Raw genomic sequence first — 24,997 nt, forward strand, 5'->3', positions numbered from 1 at the left:
ATTAGAATTACATATAAAGCTGAAGGCACACGTTGGCTTGGCATGCTTCTAGGTAACTGTAGAGAAGAGACCATAGGTTATTTAAAGTTACGTAGAATTAGAATTATACATATATAAAGCTGAAACCACACCTTTGACTCTACATACTTCCCAGTAATAGTAGGGAAAATATTATAGGCTATTTGAGAATTAATACATGTATTATACATAAATTCTTGATCTCTTGATTAGTCATCTAATATACAGTAATTATCAAAATAATATAAACACCATAAGGAAGCGCAGTTTACCTGATGGTTAAGGCTTGGAACCATTGTTAGCCTGTAGAACAGCTCTGAATGTAGAATGGTTTCATTGTAAGTCGTGAATGGTTTCCAGGAAGCTATTCTACTCGTCTTCATGCAGTACAATATCAACTTCCAGCGAGAATGGAAGAGAACATCTGCGAGTGAGGAGAAAAGAAACCACAGGCTATTCCATAGATCCAGAACAGATCACAGCTGTTCAATACTGTCCTGGCGGACCAGAGGAATGTTGTAGTTTATCCTGATGTTTAAGAAACCATGCCTCAGTAATATTAACTGGTACATCGTCATCTTTGAAAATTGTGTTGTTTGCCGAAAAGAACATCTGCAAGATAACGTGGTCATCTAAAATGATGACAATCACTGACAGTAATGCGTACTGAGGCCGTATACTAATACTAAAAAAATGACGCCCACAACGTCACAGAACTTGCCGTCATGCTTCACCATTGGAAGCTGACAGTAAAAGGATAAAGTTTCTTTGAGTGTCCACCATACATAATTACAATCTCTTATTGTAAATATGGTGAAAGTGAACTTATCGGACCATATTATGTGTTCCCAATCACTGTCGGTCTCTTCTGCACTATTTTCTCCACGCTAAAGTGTTGGTGGTGCTGATAAGGGGTTTTGAAATATTGTGTTCCGGTCACAGATGTTCAGGTTATGCAACTAGTGCCGAATTGTCACTAAACTGTTCCAGATGTTGATTAAATTTCGAAATCGCTTTCTCCTCATTCGCTCTACGGTCATTGGTGACTGTCCTATTCAATGGTCAGTAATGTCGCTGAGGCTTCTCTCACGTTCACTGTTATTCTTTGCCGAAGTTGTTTTTCTGTGAGTGAAGTAGGCCATTGTCACTTTGGATACAGATGTTCACGACGCTTCTAACACACTAGCTCCTGAGATACTTTTCCTTCAATAAACCGAGCACCCACGATTTAAGTTATTTAAATCTCGGAGGATATTTCATTTTTTGCATCACCAATATATGTTTACTTCAACACACACCTCCATTCTACCGTACTTGACTATTACAGATAGTCACATAACACAATTGCAAAAAGCCAGGCGCTGCACGGGCATCCTAAATGTTACCACCTTGCGTATCATATGTGTTACAAACTATAGGTATTTCTATTATTTTGATAATCACTTATTTGGACAGATGAAAGTTAAAATGATCTTGCCTGACTGACCACCTTTTTCATAACCCTTTGTGCATCACATATGTTTTGTGTTGTTGCTCCATCGTTATGCTAAGGTTCAGACTCATATAGTAACAGTTCACGTATCAGATGCTGTCGAACTCTTATCGTCACTGCTACTAAAAACTGACAGAAGATACTGACGGAGTGGCACCTTCCGTGTTAAATAGTTCTTGTCATATTGCCTGCCAGTTTGATATTGTATTTACATTCGATTCTACGTATACGCTAGTGCTTCTTTGGGTTGTAGAAATATTGAAAGACTTATGACTCTACCTACCTTGTATTCAGTTCTGACTTCTAGTTTCATATTCACAGCTACTGCAATTGTTTTCTTCTGTTTTCACCATTATGTTGCTCAGTTTAACTATCTCACTTTGTCTATACTTGTCACTTACAATCTATCCTCATTCTCTTAGTTCTTTAATGGTGAATTTGAATGACAATATGTTATTAACTACGTATAATAAAGTCATATATGAATTTACAGGTATCTTATAGTTTACACATACAATGTAAGATACTTTCAATCCTACTGTACATTCACACACTTCCTGAAAAGTTAAGTGTAGGTACCTTGGCGATATAGAACTTATAGTTAATTTAGTTATTATTTTTTTAAAGTTTATTAATGTAATAAATGTCTTGTTTATTACTGTCGTCAGATATTTGTGTGAGGGATGTTCGGGTGTCAATATCTCAGTTTTAATTGCACCTTCAGATCTCTCTGCCCCGTTGGAAATCACTACTCAGTTTATCCGTTCCATACCCCAGCCCTCAATATCAATATTGTCCTCAAATTTTCTGTGATCGTGTGTCTATTGTGCTGGATTAGATAGAAAAGTAGTCATCTTAATTAGAAGATCATGGATACTACTGTCCCTGTTGGGGCTAATTAAAAATAAAAAATCTGGCTATCTTGCACATTTAATACACGTGGTCTCGAGTTTGATTTCCGGTAAGATCTTTGGAATTTGAACGCATTACGGTGGATTTGGATTCCACCTTAAACAAGTCTCATATAGCCTTGGTGCTGGAAAGACACGTTGAACTCCAAATCAACCAAATCCATAAACATAGTCTGTTACTTTCCATTCCATGATTTTCCTTCCATCATCCTTCCTCAGATTACAGGTTCTTTTTTAAACAGGTTCTAATCAAATTGTCTTCCTCTTTGTAATTAGCTCCATTTTTTTCTTCATAACTATTTCCAACATTTCATCATTGGTTTTCCGTTGTATCTACTTAATTTTCAATATTCTTTTCCATATTATATTTCTAAGGTTTTTCTTCGTACGCATAATCTCCACGTCGTTGCTTCGAATACAATACTCCATACTGAACCAGTTCAGTACGGCTTGTAACATTTTATTAAGCAACCAAAATGGGTAATGATATTAAATCTTATTACGAATTGTATTACTGTATTGTAAAAAAAATTAATATAAACATTTTCTTTTGCCTTTGGTTTCAGGCGATAGAATGGAAGTGCTCGCTGACGGCCTTTACATAAAAAATGTTACTTTAGAAGACAAAGGAGACTATCAATGTAAAGCATACCAGATTTCACCATTAGTAAATAACATAGAAGTTCAACCAGTCTATCTAAAAGTTAAATGTAAGTATGTTTTCTCTTAAAACTAGGTTGACTTCAGCAGTAGTCTACTTGGTTGAAAATTGACATTTTCTCTTAGAGCTAGGTTTACTTCAGTAGTAGTCTGTTTGGTTGAAAGATTGGTGTTTTCTCTTAAAGTTAGGTTTACTTCAGCAGTAGTTTGCTTGGTTAAAAGATTAATGTTTTCTGTTAAAACTAGATTTGCTTCAGCAATAGTCTGCTTGTTAAAAGATTGGTGTTTTCTCTTAAAGTTAGGTTTACTTCAGCAGTAGTTTGCTTGCTTGAAAGATTAATGTTTTCTCTTAAAACTAGGTTTACTTCAGCAATAGTCTGCTTGTCAGCAGTAGTTTGCTTGGTTAAAAGACTAATGTTTTCAGTTGAAACTAGATTTGCTTCAGCAATAGTCTGCTTGTTAAAAGATTGGTGTTTTCTCTTAAAGCTAGACTTACTTCAGCAGTAGTTTGCTTGCTTGAAAGATTAATGTTTTCTCTTAAAACTAGGTTTACTTCAGTAGCAGTCTGCTTGGTTAAAAGATTGATGTTTTCCCTTAAAACTAGCTTCACTTCAGCAGTAGTGTGCTTGGTTGAAACATTGATGTTTTCTCCCAAAACTGGGTTTACTTCAGGAGTAGTCTGCTTGTTCAAATAATAATTGATATTATCATAAAAAAAACAAAAATTCTGTTTTAATTACTTTGTAATTTGCTTATGATTAATTTTACTTTAAAGTAATATTCTTGTAAACTAGATGTTTAATGTTTCTAGTAAATGTGTGTGGCTCATAGAATGGTGTTTTATGGTAGAGGCATACAGTTAGCTGTTAATTAAGAAAAGAATAAAGCTCATAGTTCATCTGGGTTCATTTGTAAGAACTTTGTGAACAAATGTAAGGTAAATGCTTTGAAATAGGCGTCAATAATGATAGTCATCATGCTGGATTCTGTTAAGATTGAGATTGGTTGTCGCGAAATTGAATACAATCCGATGAATGACTAATTGTAAAAATAGGTGACAGTATGATTGTCTACTGAATATAATGAGCGTATCATGAGTATGTGGCCTTCTTTGTTCTTACTTAGGAGGACAGAGTGCTGAGAAGCACAAGAGAATCCAATTCTGGATAAGGAAGAGATTCTTAAAAAATGAAAAACCAAAGTATTTCTTGATTCTGAAACTATTAAAAATCGATAAAGATTTGTTTGTGCATTCTCCAACCAACTAAAAAGTTTCTTCAACTAAGAAAGACAGAACATAGGAGTACGATGTAAACAATGCTGACATGTGTGCGGCTTGTCAGAGTCATTTAAGCAATAATGCCAAAATATTTCTCTCAAACATACCATGATTTAGGGAATAACCAAGAAGGTATAGTTTTATTACATGATTAGAGATTTAAAAGAAAAACACTACAGTTTTGTTGATGGAAAAATAATTAACTTCAAAATAACATTTTCACATAGCAGGATTTTGTTAGACATTTCTTCCCTAATTATTTTAATAATTATATTTGTTGAACTATGATAGTAATTTTCACCTTTGTTTTATTGTATTAAACAATTGAGTTTCGTCCTGCATTGTAAAACGACTGCAGGCTTCCAAATCTACATTGAATTTATCACATTCAATTTCAATTGGAGAAATCAGATTGAAGACGGCGGTCACTATTCTTGAGCTGTATTCATATATATAATGTGAGAGAGAGAGAGAGAGAGTAGGTGGGTGAAAATTACGCTATTGTTTGTCGTTTTACTTTGGTATCAGTCGACTTATTGACGAACAGATTTGTTCTATAAGAACATTGCATAATTTAGAAGCGTAAAACTGAAGTTGAATATGAATATGTAATATTATTCCTTATCCTGTGTAACTAATGCTACCAAAAACGAATTTAGACTCAATGGATAAGGGAGAGAAAACTCGTTGAAATACTCATCGTTTTTAAAACATGTAAATGAAGATAACAACATAATAGTCTTACCTTACTGTTTTCCCTCATCTTTTCAAACAGTGATAAGTATTGTTTAATGATATTTCAATTTTAACAATTCAATTCTACAAAACTAACAGTGAAGTATATAAAAGGTTTTGCGATTCAATTTAATTTTTGTAATATTATTTTTATTAGATAACAGAACAAAAGTTATATTGTAGAGATCTTTAAACAGCCTTAAATTTAACATAAACTTGAATAAACAGAATTAGGCTACATTGTTTGCTATTACCAGCAGCTAAGAAATGTTAGGTGAATGTTGCTACCTTTTGTGTGACATGTTCAAAATACTCAATACAAGTTTATGAAAATGCTTACCAGGCAGGAAAAAATTTAGAAAAAAAAAAACACACAATAGGGCTTACAATGTAAAACTGTTACACTCGTAAAAATTTTTAATTGGACCCTTTTTACACTCCTCGGACCAAAATGGAATTGTAATAATTTCTCTCTGAGTAGGAACAGAGAACTATTTGAACGATGTATTATTGCTTTCTTTCTTTCATGTACTGAGAAACATGTTACGTATCACGGTTACTTGTAAAGTAGATGAATTAATATAAGTAGTTTATTGAACTTATTCATCAATAACAGATTTTTCCTATTTAACAATATCTGTTTTTTTCATTTTAAAATATAATGGAAAAATTACATTAAAACTATTCAATAATGTGTCTGTAATTCAGTGCCCTCTTTCCAAATCAGTACAGCCATAACAAGTTTAATGCTTCTTTACTGATTATGAAGCTATTGGAAGTGTGCATTAATTTTAAGGGGTTTGTTGGTAACAATATATCTTCACTGTGAAAAAGTGTTACAAATTGATCATTCAAAATATCATCCAACGCTATCCACGAGTTTATTATTATTATTATTATTATTATTATTATTATTATTATTATTATTATTATTATTATTATTATTATTATTATTATTATTATTATTATTATTATTGTAATAGGTTGATTTCACGTCGAAAGAACTACACTTATTTAGAAGTAATCCACGCATCGACCCATTTTCTGGAATCCTCATAAGAATGGAAGCGCTGATCAGACAAGTCGTAAGTCATCGATCCAAATAGGTGGTAATCGAAATGAGCGATATCTGGCAAATACGATGGGTATGGTAGGCATCCTAGTTAAGCGCTTCTAATGTTTTCTTGATCAGTTTTGCAACTTGTGCCTGAAGATCATGGTCGTTTTTGCTTCAATACTCAGCTCAACTGCATCAATTGTTGTTGGTAGGTTTTCCCAGTGATGGTTTCATTGGATTGGAACACCTTATATTACACTATATCCAGCTAATCTCACCAAACACAGAGCATGGCATTATGAATATTCGGCTTCGCCGTCGATTGTGGTGGTTCGCTTGCCCTGTACGATGATTTTTGCTCTTCGGATTATCGTAGAGTGCCCACTTTTTATCGTCATCACCATATGCTGCGAAAAACGTTTTCTTCTACGTCTTTGAAGCAAGACTTCACAGGTCGTTTTACGCTTTTCGACGTCCCTCGACTACAATACGTAAGATACAAAATTTTCTTGCTTATGAATCATTCCAATGATCTTTAAACGTCTGAAAATCATTTATCAATCAACATCTTATGGGGATGTAAGTTCTTCTTGCGTCTGACTCAAATCTTTATCGACTGGGCCGCAATGGCTCAGTGGTAGAGCGTTCACCTCTGGTGCATGGGGTCCCTGGTTCAATCCCAGCTCGCGCCAAGTGAACTTTGTGGTGAACAAACACTGTATGTGTGGGTTTTCTCGGGGTTCTCCCGTTTCCTCTCACTTTCTTCATTCCACCATTTCATTCATTTCTCATCATCACTGTCTCCTTTAGCTTAATCGGCATAAACGTGGGACGTAAAACTCGAATATATTTCATTTGAAATCTTCATCGAGTAAAGCTTCCAGCTCCTCACCTTGAAACTCTTTCGGCTGGCCTGGATGCTCCTTAAGTTCCGTGACAAAATCACTTTTTTATAGAATCGAAACCAGTATTTACATGTCACGATTTATAAGAGCATAATCACCAGAAGCTTCCGACAGTTTTCATTGACATTTGACAGCACTCTTCTTTAAGTGGAAGCAAAAAAGTCAAAGCTTCCCGCAAATTACGTTTGTTTTTCAGGAACAAAAGTTGGTGTATTCAAAGCTAAAATAATAATGATGATAATGTATTTTACACTTCCGCAAACTAACATTTACTGACAATTAACGCCACGTATTGATTCTTTGGCGTGAAGTTAGCAACATTATGTCCTGGTGCGATATACAACTATAGTTATGCCATCTCTTGAAAATCCCTTAAAACTAGTGCACACATCCAGTATTTTATGTCCACATTCTTTTTCAGCTTTGAGAGTAGATTTTAAGCTATTTTTATTCACTTCTCTTCCTTTTCTCTTTCTAATGAAGATGTTCCGATTATGAAGAACACCCATCTTAACGAAACGTACAGTTACGTAACTGGAGTAGTTAACCTAACATGTGAGGTAGAAGCAGAACCCAAAGCTAAATTTGAATGGTTAAGACAGAACGAAACGCTAACTGAAAGCGAGTTTGTCAAAATAATTGAAGAGGAACACCGCAGTATACTACAGGTACGTACAGAAAATAGAGTTTTATATATACAAAAATAAAATGTGATTAGATAGAATTAAATAATAAAGAATTCTTTTTGTTTATTTGTTATGAATGACATTAGAAGTGAAAAAATGTAATGAAGGGGAAAAATGCATAACGCGGGTGTTTGATTTAAGGTAGTTGTTATTAATATAACTAAATAAATAAGTAAAGAGAACGTAAAAAAGGCGAGTCGAGTCTCGACTTGTGATATAAAAATATTAACTACAATTGAAAAATAAGGGCATACTGATGCCCTACCTACTGGTCTTGTGACTAGTGCGTGTGCCTCTGGTATAAGTGGTCCCGGGTTCGTTTTCCGGTGGAAGAGCCTTTGAAATTTTAACTATTCTCGATTTTTCAGTGTTCGTGTCTCTGACATGTCTGGTAGTCTTCAACAGTTAAAAAGTGTAAAATAAGAGTTGTTAGGAATTTTTTAAGTAAATATATATAGAAGTAGTATACACTCCATTTTCCCTCTCATCGAATTTCCAAAAATTTTTTCCTTACTGGTACCTTACGTTACAAATCATATGTACTGCCTACATTTAAAGTTTCTAAATTAAGCGGTTTCGCCTGGGCATTGATCAGTCATTCAGTCGCTCACTTACTTAGGACTTTCTTTTTATATATAGAGAGAGATTATTTCTTATCGATAAGTGATATTAAAAAATATTGATTAAACACTGAAACAATTCTTGCTGGCCATCAGAAACAGACACAAATAGAATACAATTTATAAAGATGAAAATACTCTGATTGAACGTTGTAATGGATTCTTAATCATAGGTGATATGTATCTTTAACAGGTATAGTAATGATAAGAATTCCAATACTATCCGTTTTAAATCGAGAGGTCCACGATTTGAATCTGGTAGCCATCAATTATACAATTACACAGCTTTGGTACTTCATCAACGTACCAAGAACTGATATCTGTACAACCAATCGTTATAACGAGTGTGATGATAAGCTGTATTTCACTTGACTCTCGGTTCAATTCAGTGTAGCGGAAGCTTGCCTATATGGCATAAAATGCTACCACCATGAATCCGCAGAGAAAACTTCAATGGTATATTCTAGTGTAGTTTCCCCGGTACGTAGCTTCCTTAGAATTGTACTAGATGTCACGATCTGTTCGAAACTTGACAAGGAATTTGCAAATCTCATCCAGAGTTACAATATTTTACTATCCCCCCTTCCTTCCCGATAAATACTGCCCATAGAGTCGTTTGCAAAACGTAGGGCGATGTAAGCATACTATTCAGTAAGAAAACTAAAAAGCGGTTTCATCTTTAGTAAAACCTGACTAAATTATTGCATAGTTGTTTTGGGTTGTCTCACAGTCCTGACAATCACTATTCGTGTAGGCAGATTTTTCTTGCCGATCAGTAGATGCACTACTCGGAAGACGTTCGAGTTTGGGATATTTTCTTCTTGTCATTTGGAAACAACAGCGTGCTCTCGCGTAACATCATATTTGCACTTGATCACGTTTCTAATACCCTTCTCAGGTATGGTGAAACCTTTCGATGGCATTGTTTTTTAATTTCACTATTACTACAAGTATATAAAAATCTGGAGAATACAGCGACCAAGAACATAGCAAGTACTATAAATTAGAGTGATGAACATTTAGAACAGATCATTTTCAGCTGACAAATAAGTCATGGTAACTTCCCGAGATCACTATAAATTCCTGGCTACGTCTATGACCAACGAAGTAGGTTCCAACATTCTGTATTGCTAATATCTACCCTTATTTTCATATGTACAGTCCTTTCAAAAGTCATTACTTCTGAACTTATTGACAATTTGATTTTAAAATGTGCTACTTCTAACGTATTTCAGCAAATCTTCGTAAAAAAAAAAAAAAAAAAAAAACTACCATGACATTATTTAACCACCTTGGGAGATGCGTGTTACAACATTAAAATTTTAAAATGAAAAGAATGTTGACTTATCTCTCATTGAAAATTTTATTTGACATAGTTCTCTACAGCGTATTACTTTTTTTTCCTTTGTTAAATCTCCTAATGCAAAGAGACAGAACTGAAAATATGGATGTGATTAATACTCCTAAAGTCCATACATTCAATTATATCTCTACTTGCTAAGACTTTCTTTCAATTTGTGATACTAGACAAACTTTCCAACGAGATACAATAGACATTACGATCTCTCATCAGTCTTGATACCTTAAGTGAAATTCATCATAGAAATGCTCATGATGCATAAGAATTTTATCAAGTATAAGTATTACCGTAGCAATACTATTTGCAGATTTTCTGGAAAGAGATATTACCCAGTTCTTGTGTACCAAAATTGAATCGTTACTTTTAAGAATGAAATAAGTCTAAATACCGAAATGTTGAGAAATTGAAGAAAAAATGTATAGTCGTAGAGTATTCATTCAATAACCACCAAGTTTGTATTGGAATTTGATAATCAATACCATACCACTTACGTGTAGAGCAAAGCTTAGAAATAACTAGAAGATAGTATAGAGTACAATATATATTGTCACGGTACACCAAAATTCAGGAATATTTTAATATCAAAATTCATTCAATTTTATTAATTGGCTACAAAAAGGAAAAAGTAAAGTATTGTTTATAATTTAACTTGTGGTGAAAAATTAATTAGGTTGCAGACAGACAGATTATAACATCAGAGTACATACTGCTTATGATTGTTGTTTTTCATGAAGTAATAGACACGAGTCTGCAAGTGTCACAAGAATATAAACAAATACTGAAGCAACAAGAAAAATGTAAAACTCTGTATAAATTTGTGTTAACAATTACACATTATCAAAATTAGGTAAAATTGTGAAAATCGCAGACGTAAACTGTCTGGAGAATTTGGTCAATGAGAGAAAAAGCAGAAACTGCGATTTCAGCACAGTTTCAGCACAGAGATGTATGAGAGGCAGAATTTGGTAAGAGAACAACAAAATTCGTCATCATGAAAATTAACATAAAAAGGTAATGGTGGACTGAATGAGGATCAGTCGTAGGTGATCAGTCGCAGGAGAGACGTTATGGGATCAGTCTCCAAGGATCAGTCTCAGTAGAGCAGCTATTGGGAACCAACTGTAGACAACAGTATTTCCAGTGGACATCCATCCACTGTGTGGAACTTAGACGACGAACTCCGTGTCCAGGAGTTCGAATCCAGTTTACACCGAGGTATGTAATAATGCATCTCTGTTACTCTCGAATTGACTGATTCACCAACAGATTTATTAAATGTGATTTAGCTATTTTACTTAAATCTACATAACAACATCCGACTCCAAACTCGACTTAAACTATAAGACAACAAATGCATAATTTAAAGTTAAACGCTCATATTCTAATTTATTCAATCTCCTTCGCATATTAATTATTGATTAAGTTGATATACGCTCCCGCAAGGAGGTCGAAAATATATATATATATATATATATATATATATATATATATTTGCCATTTTTTGGTCTTCATTCCCCTTCTTAAAAATAACGATTCAACTATAAGTAGTTTCTCTTCATCGTTTAGTGACTAATATACATAGTCTTGGATTCGATTTCTGGACTTAGCACTCACCTCAGATACAAACCCAAGAATTGGTTTAGATCACACTTTTAAACAAGAGGTCTTGCCTCATGTAGCATGTACGAGAATCCCACCCAACCAAATTTTCAGTGACTGAGTTTTCTCTACTTGGTTCATTCCTTGTGGTAACAAAATTTTCTGTGTTGGTCCAGCATCTGATGTAATTGCGTTGGGAAGCTACTTGAGATAATAGAAAAAACAACTATGGATTGAGGATGGGACGTGATATCCCTCCACTAAACTTGATCAAGAGCACCATATTCCATCTTATCGTAGGTAGAACAACGCCATAGATTTTAATTTAATGATTAGTATCTAGTTATGGGATAAAATATTTGTTTACAGTTTTAATACAAATATTAGTACTTGTTTTATGAGAAATTACAATTTTCTGAAGACTATTAAATATTTTGTTCATTTCTTGGCAGCTCACGGTGCACAATAAATCAGTATTTGGCGAGTATACCTGTAAAGCAAGCAATTCTTTGGGAACTCGGGAGAGAGCCATTATCTTGGTGAATGTTTCAAAGCCTGGAACTCCTAATTTCAAAATAAAGTCTTCCCATCCAGAACAAATTGAGCTAGACATACATGGGCCTCAGAGTCAAGATTATGATATTATTAACTATAAAGTGGAGTACAAAATGAAACAAGAAGATTGGTCAGACGCCAGAAGTTCAGTGTTTCCGAAAGGTAAGACTATTTAAGGGTTTGAAGAATTGTAGTTGCAGGAAAGTGTTACTTAAAAAAAAAAATGAGGTTATGCACTACATCATTATGAAGATTGTACATCTATCGAGAAAAAGGTAACTCAAAGCCAGTTTCGATTAATTGTCTTTCCCAGTCATCTTTGGAATAATATTTCAATGATTATGAAAAGAAAAAGTGACTTTCATAAGACATATTAAATTTTCATAAACAAAACTCAAAATTTCATTTGTCAGTAGTGTAACTTTCTCTAGTGGTTAGTTATGTAATGAAAAATTAGACTCTTTGTCAAGGATCTGATCTCTTATCATGCTTCGTCTTATTTTCATTCATTTGACTTTGTCACGTGGCTAATCGACTTTCTACGGTTGCTGGTTCAATTATATTAGCCAAAATTGAATGTTGCTTGTCGATTTATTCTCCTTTAGTTGAGTTAAAATTGACTGGTAATTTCAAGGATGTTCACAAGGAAATCTATGGTAGCAATATATCTTGTTATATTAGAATTATTTATACTAGTGAATTCAGGATTATACGTATGTTACCCTAAATTTTTATTTACTTTCGCTACGTAGTTCGGCAATTAAATTAAATTGTTAATTTTAAAATTAATTTGCCTTATAATACTTTCTAATGCGGCTTCTCTAGCCGCAATGTTCTGGTAAAAAAGTTTTCTTTGTATTACATAAATATTTAAAGTAATACATCGTTACTTCCACAACGGTCTATTACTTCCAAACCACTTATAATAGGAATTCTCGGTTTACTTTGCTGTCTTGCACAGAATTTTCCAGCGACTAGGTAATACAGTAATTCTAGTGGATCAGATTGAATCAACTATTTTTGGCTCAGTAAACTGTGTAAATATAACTTAGATTGACTCGCTTACTGATCGAACGCTACAAATCGATTTTCAACAGAATGGAAAAATGTTCTATATTTTTGAAGTCGATTTCCATTAGTTTTAATTGAGTCAGCTGAATCAATCAGAAATCGATTAAGTGAAGACAAGGAGCTTAAGAAGTCAAAGCTTCTTGTTATCGGAGGAGTATTAATTGATGTCAGCATATGAATATCTGGATAATGACGCTAATAGCTAAACTAGATAAGTAGATCTGGATCTGTCCTTAGGGAAAAAGCACTCAGATAAAGCAAGATACTATTAAACTAAAGGAAACACAAGTAAAGGTAATACTATAGTAAAATGTTACACAATAGCTAACCTGTAATATGCCGCAACATTTCAGTTGCCCAGCTCTTTAGAAGAGAATAAATCGTGTTTCAGTGCAGTGTAAAGAGAGCAATAAGAATGCGAGTTCTTAAATGCCTACGGTCTTCTTTCATTGATGACTGAGGAAGTAAGCAGGGTCAGTTCTCGAAAACTTTTGACTTCGTTAAATGTTGCAAACTATTGTATGTTTAGTTATTGTGTTACGTCTAATATTATAGTTGGGATATAGTACAGTTACAATGATTCACTAAAATCTGAAAAAAGAAGTTTTGTAGTACCTTCTGACTGAATAAATAAAATTGAATGATTTTATTCATATATGCTATGGATAATATATTCATCTATACTAACACAGAGTGGACAGGAAGTAATTATGTATTGAAGGTGATTTATACCTTTTATAAATATTAAGGTGGATCACTAGGTGTTCAAGCAGCTATGCTAAACGCTGCTTGAATAGTGCGGCGTTGCCAGATAGTGTCGAGTGTTTACTGATGCCAAATAATAAAGAAAGTAATTCTGGAATTCTGCTTGGATATTTACTGGTGAAATTAGTTTTCGACCTTTACCGCAATTCACAGGTAAGTTCCGCTTCTCGAACTGCAACGCTAGAATCCAGGAATTTTCTTATTGTGACTACCACAGTAAACGTAAAAATTTGGCAACAACGCATTATGGCGTTCTGCGCAAATATCTTCTCAAAATCTATTTCCTTAAATGTAAATTAATATTTAAATAAAATGTAAAACATAACACGAATAACGGTCAAACAAATTATCTACTTCTAATAAGAACGTTACTTTAAAATACTTTACACATACAAATAAACATTTCATAAAATTGAGCAGTTCTAGTAAGATCTAACAGTAAGTGCCATCTTGTGTGCTCATTGTAAAACGAATCAAATATTTTCTTTTATTTGTTACCTTTCTCGATATCAGACGACACAACCAAATGAATCAGTGTCTTGTGTTGTAGCTGAAACATAACTCCATCTTATAGTACAATATTTATAATATGCAACGTTTCATTGCGCAATAGTTAAGAGAACGAGCTAAAATATGTACTGACTTCCGGGTGATGATCCACCTTAATGGATTCTTACGAAACAAAATATATTTTAATTCTTAAAAGTGGTAAGCTTTATCCATACTGTTACGTTCACTTTTCCAGTAGTAAAAGAACGTTCAAGATTGCGTCAGCAAGCTCAGTTGGTCTCAGGGTACGAATTGTTGTGCAGAGGCATGTATGACGTCGTACTACAGGGTACCAAAGATTATCAGGAATCCCAGGTCATGCATCTCATCTAGATCAAAGAAAAATGGCAGATTGGTCCCAAAAATTTACACGACGTCCAAAGAAAGTTAATATACCAGTCCACCACAAAAAGTACACTAATTGTACTTGAACTGTTTTGCCGATAAAAGTCACATTCTGTTAAGAACTATCGGTAGAAGTTTATGAAAAACAATAAAGTACAGGGAGACAATGCTGCATTGCTACATATACTAGTAAGAGTTGCTTGAAAATATTTTGAGAGACGAAGCAAGTTTTGTGTGAGGTAGAATTACTCACACCACACTATTCGATCAGCTAGCTCACATTCGGTATATGCTCGCCAATTTAGCCCCAAAGTCAGTAGCAGATATTCTTAAGCGTTTGAAGGAGCTTATGAACAATCCTGGTGCGTAATAAAATCTTGATTCTGCATACCATCTTGAAGTCCTCATTATCAGGTTTGTTTCTTTCTTTAAGGCAGTTATATCTAGCTTTCAATATACATTTACTTTCCATTAATCCTGCTTATACACTTCTGTCGTCCTTATATATATAAAGAAAAATTACTGGTAAAAATATTGTATAATGATAGATATAAATTGATCCTAATATTTTATCACATACTAAAATATAGTTTGTAATTAACACGTCACATTTCTCACATGAACTTCTGTTTTACTGAATAATGTATACCAGGACAGTCAAAAAGTTCCCGAAATTTTGTTGCAGCTCTTTATTGGCACAATATAAGTACACATTTACCTAATCACTAGCTCCTTCGTGTCTAAGCGGTTAGCGTACGCGCCTTTTGCGTGGGAGACACAGGTTCGATTCCCGGCGGGAGCTCATATGGTTCGGATTCCACGCCAATCCGTAGGTCCCGTCTCATATAGCCTCGCTGCTGAAAGGGACGTTAAACTCAAAAATCAAAATCAACATCAAATCACATTTACCTAATCGCCTTCAAAGTAGGCATCTTCGAAACACACACACTTGTTCAACTGTTTCTGCCATTGCTGGAAACACAAACGAAAGTCCTCTTTTGGTATCTTGCGAAGTTTACCCGTCACGTTGGTTTTGATCGTCTTCTACAGTGGCGAAGCGGGTACCTTTTGAGGTCAGTTTTTCATTAAAGCATTTTTACCGCAAGCTGGTTTAAGGCTATCGAAGACTTTGAATCAGATTTCCCCAATTCGCACATGAAGTTAATGTTTGAGCGTTGCTTGAACTGCGACATTGCGCCAAATGATCACACCACAAACTGCTCCGTCCAGCTACACTGCTTGTATACTGCCTGTTATGACCTGTACACAGTTGTCAAATTCATAATTAGGCAACTTAAGAACTTTGCTGTACAAAAGTCATTGTGATTACGTCACAAATGCCAAAACTACAAAAAGATTCCGGAAACTTTTTGACTGCCCTGGTAATTTAATACAAGAAACTAATTTTAAGTGTGTATGTATGTGTGTGTGTGTGTGTGTGTGAAAGAGAGAGAGGGAAGGGGGGAGAGAAAGACGATAAATTATTTCTCCATATATCATTAGTCAGTTTTTAAGAATTTCAATTGTGTTTGACAAAAAGCTATCAAAGATATTGAGCTAATCACTCCTGAATATATTTTAAAGATTTCTTTTAATATTTGCAGGCGCTCTGTACATGATATCAGGTCTAAGAAGCAATACCCCTTATGTCATCCGTGTTGCAGCTGGTAACATTGCTGGGTATGGAAATTACGCAGCAGAAGCTGAAATTCGAACACAGAAAATTACTGCTGATCCAGTAACAGACGAAAATAACGGAACATTTATGATTAATTTCCATTGGTTAGTCAGTGTAGTCATAGCTTCAGTTATAGTATTGAATTTGTGAACTCGAAGTTTTGTTTTAAACACTATTTTCTAGAACGAAGAAAGATGGCGGTTGAAGCAATGAAAAAAAAAAGCGCTTTCTTTCTTTATTCTTCTTGAAATAAAAAACACGAAGTTTTGGAGAAGAGGGACGGACTTCATTTGTTTTCTCCAGAGTAAGTAGAAAACACATTGTGTTACACGAAAGTGGGGAGTGATCTAGGCTATACTGCTGCTAATGTATGTAATGAAGTTAGATCAACTTCATTTTTTCCTGTTCTCTGGTGAAAACATGTCGAAATGCGCGACTCGTGTTAGGGTTTCAAAAAAAAAAAAAAAAAATCCAAATATATTGACAACGTAATTGCTGTTATGATGATGAAAAAACCAAAGATAACTATTGAACTTAATTGATTGTAGTATATAAATATATATATACCTATAAATAACAAGAAAAAGTAAATAAAACAAAATGGTTAGATATGTTGTCACTGTCTTGCGATATATATGTATATATATTTTTAAGTCAAAACAACAATTTTAAAAAATCCTAAAGATAAATTAATTATAAAGGTTGTTTATTGATATAATTAATGTTCTACTATTACGGATGACTTACATTCATAGTGTATAATAAAAGGTTCAAATGAATGAATAAATAAATAAAGATTTAATACCGAATAAAAAGAAAGAAAAAAATATACGTTTCAAAAGAAAGTTAGTGTGCTAGTTTTGAGAAGAGACCAAAAAAATAAACGAACATCAACATTCCGAATAGTGAAAATGTAAAATTGTGTATGTACAATTGTAAATAACGCAGAGCAAAGTTTTTGTTTATATTTGCTTAATGTAGTATCTGTAAATTAGTTTTAAATACTGTCCGTGTTGTGAAAAAAAATATATATTGATTCCATACTGTTCATTTTTACGTAGTCCTTCCTGTACATACATGGAAGTTACTATAAATATACAATAGTAATTTCTATAACTACTATTATAATTATAATTATTATTATTATACACCAGCATTTCAAAATATTTCTGTGTCAAATTCAATTCATATATAAATAAAGCTTAAAAGCTTCTGGGCATTCTTTAATGATAAATGCAGAGTAAGCATGAAATGTGTGATTGACTGTATATATGTCTTGAGTTATTGCGTGTACACTTGTGTTAGGACGTATGAGGCTCAATACTACTGCCATTAATTTTATTTGGACATGACATCGAAGAAATGGTCAAAAATATACACCAGACAACGTAAACTTTAGCTTTACACTTTTTACGTTTTCATTTCATATGTTTAAACTTCACTAGACTTACACGTATTACTTTTAATAACAAAAAAAAAGAAACTAGGACCAAAACTAAACTTTTAATATCCCAGAATGACTTTGTTATAATTTTGATGTAATCAATTTTCTTGTTAGAAGGGGTCGTTTGTAATGAAAACATTTCCAAAATAGAACTAATTGGATCTACGTTAGTGGAATATATTTTAAAAATTAAAATAAAAGAATGCCTTAAACAAACAAAAATGAAATATTTCACCTCCATCTTTTCAAAATAAGTTAATTTTAAACAAAACCGTTCGAGAAAGTATGGATATACCTAGATAATGTTTCATTGAACTCATCTCCATTAAAAAAAAAAAAAAAAGTACGCTGTTAGAAAACACAATTGAGGTTTTCAATTAAATATATTTAAATCAAATGAAGAGTCATATTTATCCTCTATTAAATACAGTTTCTGTAATTTGTCTGTTTATTTTTCAGTTAATAGACATTTGAAACTGTACTACTGCTACCACTTATTTTTTTATAAAGACTTCAATGATAAACATGTAATATTTGAAATATGTATTGGTGTTTCTTCCGTATTTTATATAATTTAAATCATGAATAAAAGATGATACTTCATGATATGTGAACAAAACAGAACTCCAAAGTTACATGTTTCAGAATCTAGTCAGTAAGTATTTCTCATTTAAACAATAGTAACATATGACAAAATTATGGTATAATGTGAAAATAGCGAAATTATGTTATCATTTTTAATGTTAAATACAAATAACAACTGTTATCTATCAACTGCCATATATGAAAAAAAAATTAAAACTTACTTTAGACCTACTGCATATAGAATAACATAATATCAGCTGAGAGGCTTAACAAAACACTTGTTTAATATCCAACAATTTGTCAAAGTATATTGCCTACCGACTTATTTATACTATATTAGATAATAATAAGTCGCTAATATTAATACGGCCGACGTTTTTACAGAATGCATATAACCTCAAAGAAGAAATGGCACACAATCATCAACTTGAGTTTCATTGCAATGAATTTAAATTACTTATCTTTGTTGTCTTCTCATAAGAAAGAGAATTTTATTAAACCTAAGATCATGAAAACTGAAGAGGGGCGTTCAGATTATTTTTAAGGCGACTTCAGGGAGATATTAGGTTTCAATATTACGTAGTGTTTGATCGTAATATATATGCCTAGTTCTTGTAAGATTGACTATCAGACGGGCATATACAAGAAATTATAAGAATATTAACAGGCTAATATATGGAACGTCTTTTCAATTGACGTTTATTTGAACTTTCAATTTGTATGTACATTATTTTACAGTGTGTTACATGACAAATAAATTTTTCTCGTCAAGTTGGTAGCACAGTTGTCCATAATCCCTTTTGACATCAATGTCCAGTCAATTTTCTCTATTATTTTGAGCTCAAAATTTAATATAACTTGCATTTTCATATAATATAAGTTTTAAATAAATAGAAAAGTATTTTTTAAAGTGAATATAAGGTTAGCTATTAATTTAGTCTTTCATAATTTATTAGGTTTAAAAATAAAACAAATATGGTACTCGACAAATATATTTAGCATTTGCACTTACAAACAAAACACGAAACATAAGAAATCAGAAAGTGGTATTTTCATTTGATATCTCTTAGTCATTATTGACTTGCAAGCTGGCCTATATACATCAAATCAAATAAAAAACAGATATTTCTGGTTATTTATAATATGACATCAGATAACGACTTTTTTATTTTGTTTCAACAAAGAATACCTTATAAATGTGTAACAGTGATCGGTTATTGCTATACAAGTCATCTCTACAGATCCGCATTTCATGTCGTGATATTTGCGCAAGTGGTGTATACTCATTAGAAGATTAAATGAGTTAATTAATTTTGTAACTACTTTCCAAGTAGTTTTAATATTATTTATTGACATTTTTTATATTTAATATTATAACATAATATCTGAATTGATCTTGAAAATTGAAAAACTATTGTCAAATCTTGATTTTTTTTTAACAGAGTCTCTCATGCAGAGAACGTCAGTATTAGTACCAAAAACTAATGGCGAAAAGAAAATTTTCACAAAATTGTGCTTGTTTTGTGTTAACAAATATTAAAAATAATTAATCTGATGGAATAGCGTTCTTCTTCTGTATTAATATTCGTTCAGAAACATTAGCTGTCATGTGATTTGTTCGTTTCTGCGCATTCGTATTTTTCAAAATTGGAAACTAAATAGTAACTCTCAAAATGTAGGATAAGTAACTTCAACGATCACGCCATTAATACAACCCAAATTAGTTCCCAAAAATAGGGCATACGACACATCTTAAGCATTGATTTCATATGTCAACATTTATGGTATACACTAATAAAATCACAGAAAACTTGTATAACGCTTTTTAAGTTCATTTTATAGTTCATTTTAATATTTCATATTTTGTTCATTTTAATTTCTTATTGCACCAATATGTAATTTCTGGATACCTCTGTCATAGAAATTACTGAACAAGAAAACGGATAAACAATGGGATTCCCAATAAACATAATATTTCATATTTTGTTATGATCGTAAGGTGAAAAGTTCCTAAGTAGAACAATGTACAGAGTTTGAGATTCGTATGTTTGAGTAGCATTGCAACCCAAACAGTAAATTCCTACAACAATTAATTTTGTAATGTTGAAAGTTCAAACTTATAATATTAGATGTATTTTAAAGATACACATTAGATATATGTTAAAATGAACATCGAATTACTGTTCAATTGTAAAATCAAAATTATCTACAAATTTGTTTCGAGAAATATGTTTGAAAAGAAATTAAATAAAAATAAAATCTAACCGAAACCAGCACTTACTATTACTAATATATATATAAAACCGAAACCGAAACTGTATCACAGATTAATAATAAGTATTAATTTTGTTTAGATCTTATTTATAAGTTATAGGTAGTTCAAAAGTTAAAGTGATCAATATTCAATTGGAAAAAATTATTAACGCATTAGGTGGCATGAGAAAGTATTCATTTTTCTAATTAATGGTAGTTGAATGATTGAGTACCCTTTTCCGCTAAATGTAACGTGACCATCCATACAAATTTTGTAACAACTATGAAACAATTATATTTGTGAAAAACAATTCTTTAGTCCTTAAAAGTTTCTATTATTCCATTATATATCATTTTGTTGATAATCAATAATAGAATTTCAACGCTCTTAATTTGTGGCACTCCTAGAAGAACATATTTTCACATTTTTCGTACAATTTCTTTGAATGGACATGTTACTTAAGTGAAAAAAGAAACTCGACAATTCTGTTCTAAATTTATTTTCTGGTGATAATATTATGTTTCTTTAAACATTACTAATGATCCACCCATATCTTACAGGAACGTTAATAATGATACGATACAAAGTTATAGTTTGTAAAGTGTCAGTTTAAACAAGAATTCGACATTAAAATCACAAATATTTAAAACTATGAAATACAAGTATAACATGTATTGAAATTTCTATTTGATAGTATTCTATTACTTTTATCACAAAATGTTTAACAGTTCTTAAAAATTTTTGTATAATTTAAATACCAACATCTCAAGAAGGTAATTTTCTGTAGGTTCTTTAATCTTACTAAGTTTAAGGTATTTTGAGATTTATATTGTTTCATTGTACGAATGTAATAATATTTTCCTATTTTATAATTGCACAGAAACTCTAACAAATTGAAACACCTTTTAACATTTCTGCGAATTTGAGGAAATCACATACAATCTTAAAAGTACAGATAAACATAATAGTATTGAAATTTTTAAATAAAAAGTAGAGAAATATTTTGTAACTTTTTTTTTTGAATGATTGTTAATTTATTATCAAATCCTCTTTACCATGAGCTTTAGTCAAGTTGACTTAACGGAACTTACTTAGCTTATGATATACTAGAGATGATGGCTATGTTTTCAATGGAAACAACTAATATAGAAAAGATTGTGTCATGCGAAATATGAAAGTTATGAGTAAAATTTAACAGTTGAAAGTTGTGGGAATAGATGACAAGGATTAACTCTCGAAATAACATAGCAGCAAACACGCTGGTGCCATACTTCAACCTCGTTCATTTCTAAAAATTTATTTCTTTATGAGAAAGTGGACTGAACTGATGTGCACTGAATTGAACTAGACCGTATAAATTTGATATTTTCTTTAAACAGAGTTCAATTACTATTCTCACGTTTTATAACATTTTTGTTTTATTGTCATTTTATTTTACTGCATCATTTTTACTGTAACATTCACCTCCATAGATTAATTGATTTCAATATATAAAAACTGAATTATAAATGTTTAGATAGTTCATGCCCAGGTTTTTTTAAAAATATATGTTCGCTATATTTTTAACAGAAATTTAATGATATGTACTCGTAAAATAATATAAAGAGGATATACCGATACTGGCAGTAAATAACAATGAATAACATATGAAGTAATCCTGAGGCATTGAATAATTCTTACCCCTTAAAAACAATACAAAACTCTCATTCATCAGAAATCACAATGTCTCTGATCCTCAAGGGGCAGCAATATTAGGAGACAGTTGAAGCGGAGGAAGATATTCTAACATTAATCAGAATTATTTTGTTTTATTGATAACACAGAACAAAGAATATTTGCTACAAAGTTTTACAATAGAGCCTTTATACTCAATGTGTGCATTAAACAATAATGTAATCATTTAGAGGTGTACAATACTGCTTACATCAATTTTTTGAGTTAATTTTATTGAGATTTTAATTAAATGTCTGGTAAAATTTGAAGAAAATAATCGAAAATAATTAAGTCAGTATCTGATAGATATGTTCAACCTGTGTGTGTCCGATTAATGTTTTAAACAAAATGTTGATTGTTTTATTGCTAAGGAAGTTTACCTCTTTCTCCAGCTATTCCCAAACTATTGTTGAGTTAATTTCTTCGCTCGTGACCTAAAATTCTACTTTTTAGAGTTTTATCCTTTAAGGTACTTCTACGAATGATTTTTAATCAAAGTATTTTAAGCCAGTATGGTCAGTCAAATATCTATATTATCTATTTATTTACTCGGCACAACGGCAACAATATTTACCGCCTTCTCTTCTAATATACCACCTAGAAAGAGATCAGCATATGTGGAGATATAGTGTTGGAGATTTGCAACTGAAGATACCTTATAAGAACCTGAAATAACTGAACAAATGAAATTGTTAACAGCTAAGATTAATTGCGTCTTACTGACTTTTTTCTCTTGCTTTTCTTCTTCTTCTTCTTTTGTTTTGTTTTCGTAGATTATTCTAACATAAATTCAGAATATAAAACGCATTTCATAATCCAAAGATTATTCAACTCTATAATACTAAATAGCATTGTAATAATGACGTCACACTTAATAAAAACATTATTGAGATACTCGTTATTGTAAAAATTATACTTTGACAGAACTGTGATTTTATCGTATTTAAGTTGAGACAATGACCATTATATTGATCATTAAAGAATTAAACAAATTGTAATCCACTATGTTGAGCGATTAATTTCTCTGTGCTCTTTTTCGATTATAGACACACTGTTGAATGTGTCGTTCAATTAAAAAAAAAAAAAAACAGCCATATAACTTTAGGTGAACTAAATGTGTCACCCTATCTCGAAAACAAATTCAGAAATCTGGTGGTTATTAGGTGATAAGATTACGCAATATTCTGAGATCTACTCGAAAATTATTTTATAAAAACAAAAACGTGACAGCGGGTGTAATGTGATTGATACATAGCAAGAATTGTTTAACAATCTGCACATTACTTGAATAAAACCAGCCGCCATATGAGCCATTTATATAATTTGGTTATTCATATAAATTTACAGTAGTGAGTAGCCTTTTTTACTAAAGAAAAATAAATTTTGGTCGCCATAATAGGGCAACTCACATTTTGGTAAATACCATCAAATTCTAGTTTACCATCAAGTTCTAGTCAATGACCAACGAAATTCAGTTTAGTTTGCTAATTGTCATTTGAGCTAAAATTATGCCATTTGAACTTAGAAAGTAAAACCAAAATGCTGGAAAATATTGCTCAAGAGGAGATACTATTTATTTGCGCAGTTTTCCCTTACATTCTTGACTTCAGAAATAGGAGCAAACGAACAATAGGTAATATGAAAAATTTTACTTCATAAGGATCAATCTATTATGATCTGATGTGAAGAAAGTACATACTCACTCAGTACTCAGTAATTTTGAGGTAATGTTTATTGTAAACTAATTTATTTATGAACTCACTATAAGGCGAAGACAGAGCATTTCTGAAAAATAAGAACCATTCCATAAACACGTTTAAAAACTTTCTAATTAAGTTGCATGCTTCTATGAATTCAAAATGATGCATTTTCTTTATCGTTAATCATCATGTAAAATCATGTATATGGATAAGAATATAAGTTTTCGTTAGTTATTTAAATTGGAAACACTGATAAGAGTTGTTGATTGTAATATACATTAAGAGTCTGTGCTACCCTGATAATAATGACAGAAAAGTAATGATACGCTGGAATAAAATTAATAATTGTAGCATATCATTACCAGTCGTTGAGATAAAAGTAATTAAATATGACGTTAAAATTTAAAAATGTATTATCTGAAACAGTTAACTCTACATATTTTTTTTCAATCTTTCAGGGTAATTCAATTTTCTGAGATATATTATGTATGATTCATGTTTCATAATAGATCTCAGATTAAAGGATGTTATACTCTTACAATTTGAAAACTCAATAACTTATACTCTACAATTTAACAGAAATTTAACTAGTTTACAAATTGAATCAATATATAGTCAAAGAGTTCGTATTATTCCTAACTTGAGTGTTTAGGTTCCTCAAAAATGTAAACTAAACAAACTATATGTGTGTCTGTAATATCTTGTGTCCTTTAATAATAGAGGGCACTAGTCCAAAATGAATTGTGATATTGTAACACAATATTTTACGAAAGTAGTACTTCTCAAAACTAAGTTTGCATCAAAATCTTTCAAATAAGACATGTATTAATGTTATTTTCTTTAAAAATATTTAACGAAATATTCTTTTTTATTTCTAAAGACAAATTGTAAATAATTGTTAGTAATTTTAAAAAAAGTAAACCAAAGATGTAGAGAAAATGGATGAAATAAGCAAAGTGTAAAGCCAAATATTACACTTGACACAAAAATCACATGTCAAAAAAATCATTGAATGG

At 31.9% G+C, this 24,997-nt stretch overlaps 1 protein-coding gene across 1 annotated transcript in view; it reads left to right on the plus strand.

The window, feature by feature from the left end:
- LOC145685123 (limbic system-associated membrane protein-like) overlaps window positions 1-22,703 on the plus strand; it is a 59,785-nt gene extending 37,082 nt beyond the window's left edge. The window contains exons 5-8 of the mRNA XM_081757472.1: window positions 2,988-3,131; window positions 7,541-7,725; window positions 11,775-12,039; window positions 16,212-22,703. Coding sequence (XP_081613598.1) covers window positions 2,988-3,131; window positions 7,541-7,725; window positions 11,775-12,039; window positions 16,212-16,435 — 818 coding nt within the window. The 3' untranslated portion in view covers window positions 16,436-22,703. The remainder of the gene's footprint in view (window positions 1-2,987; window positions 3,132-7,540; window positions 7,726-11,774; window positions 12,040-16,211) is intronic.
- The last annotated feature ends 2,294 nt before the right edge of the window (window positions 22,704-24,997 follow it).

The sequence above is a fragment of the Thermobia domestica genome, chromosome 5 (assembly GCF_964235325.1).
Source record: "Thermobia domestica chromosome 5, izTheDome1.hap1.1, whole genome shotgun sequence".
Lineage (NCBI taxonomy): Eukaryota > Metazoa > Arthropoda > Insecta > Zygentoma > Lepismatidae > Thermobia > Thermobia domestica.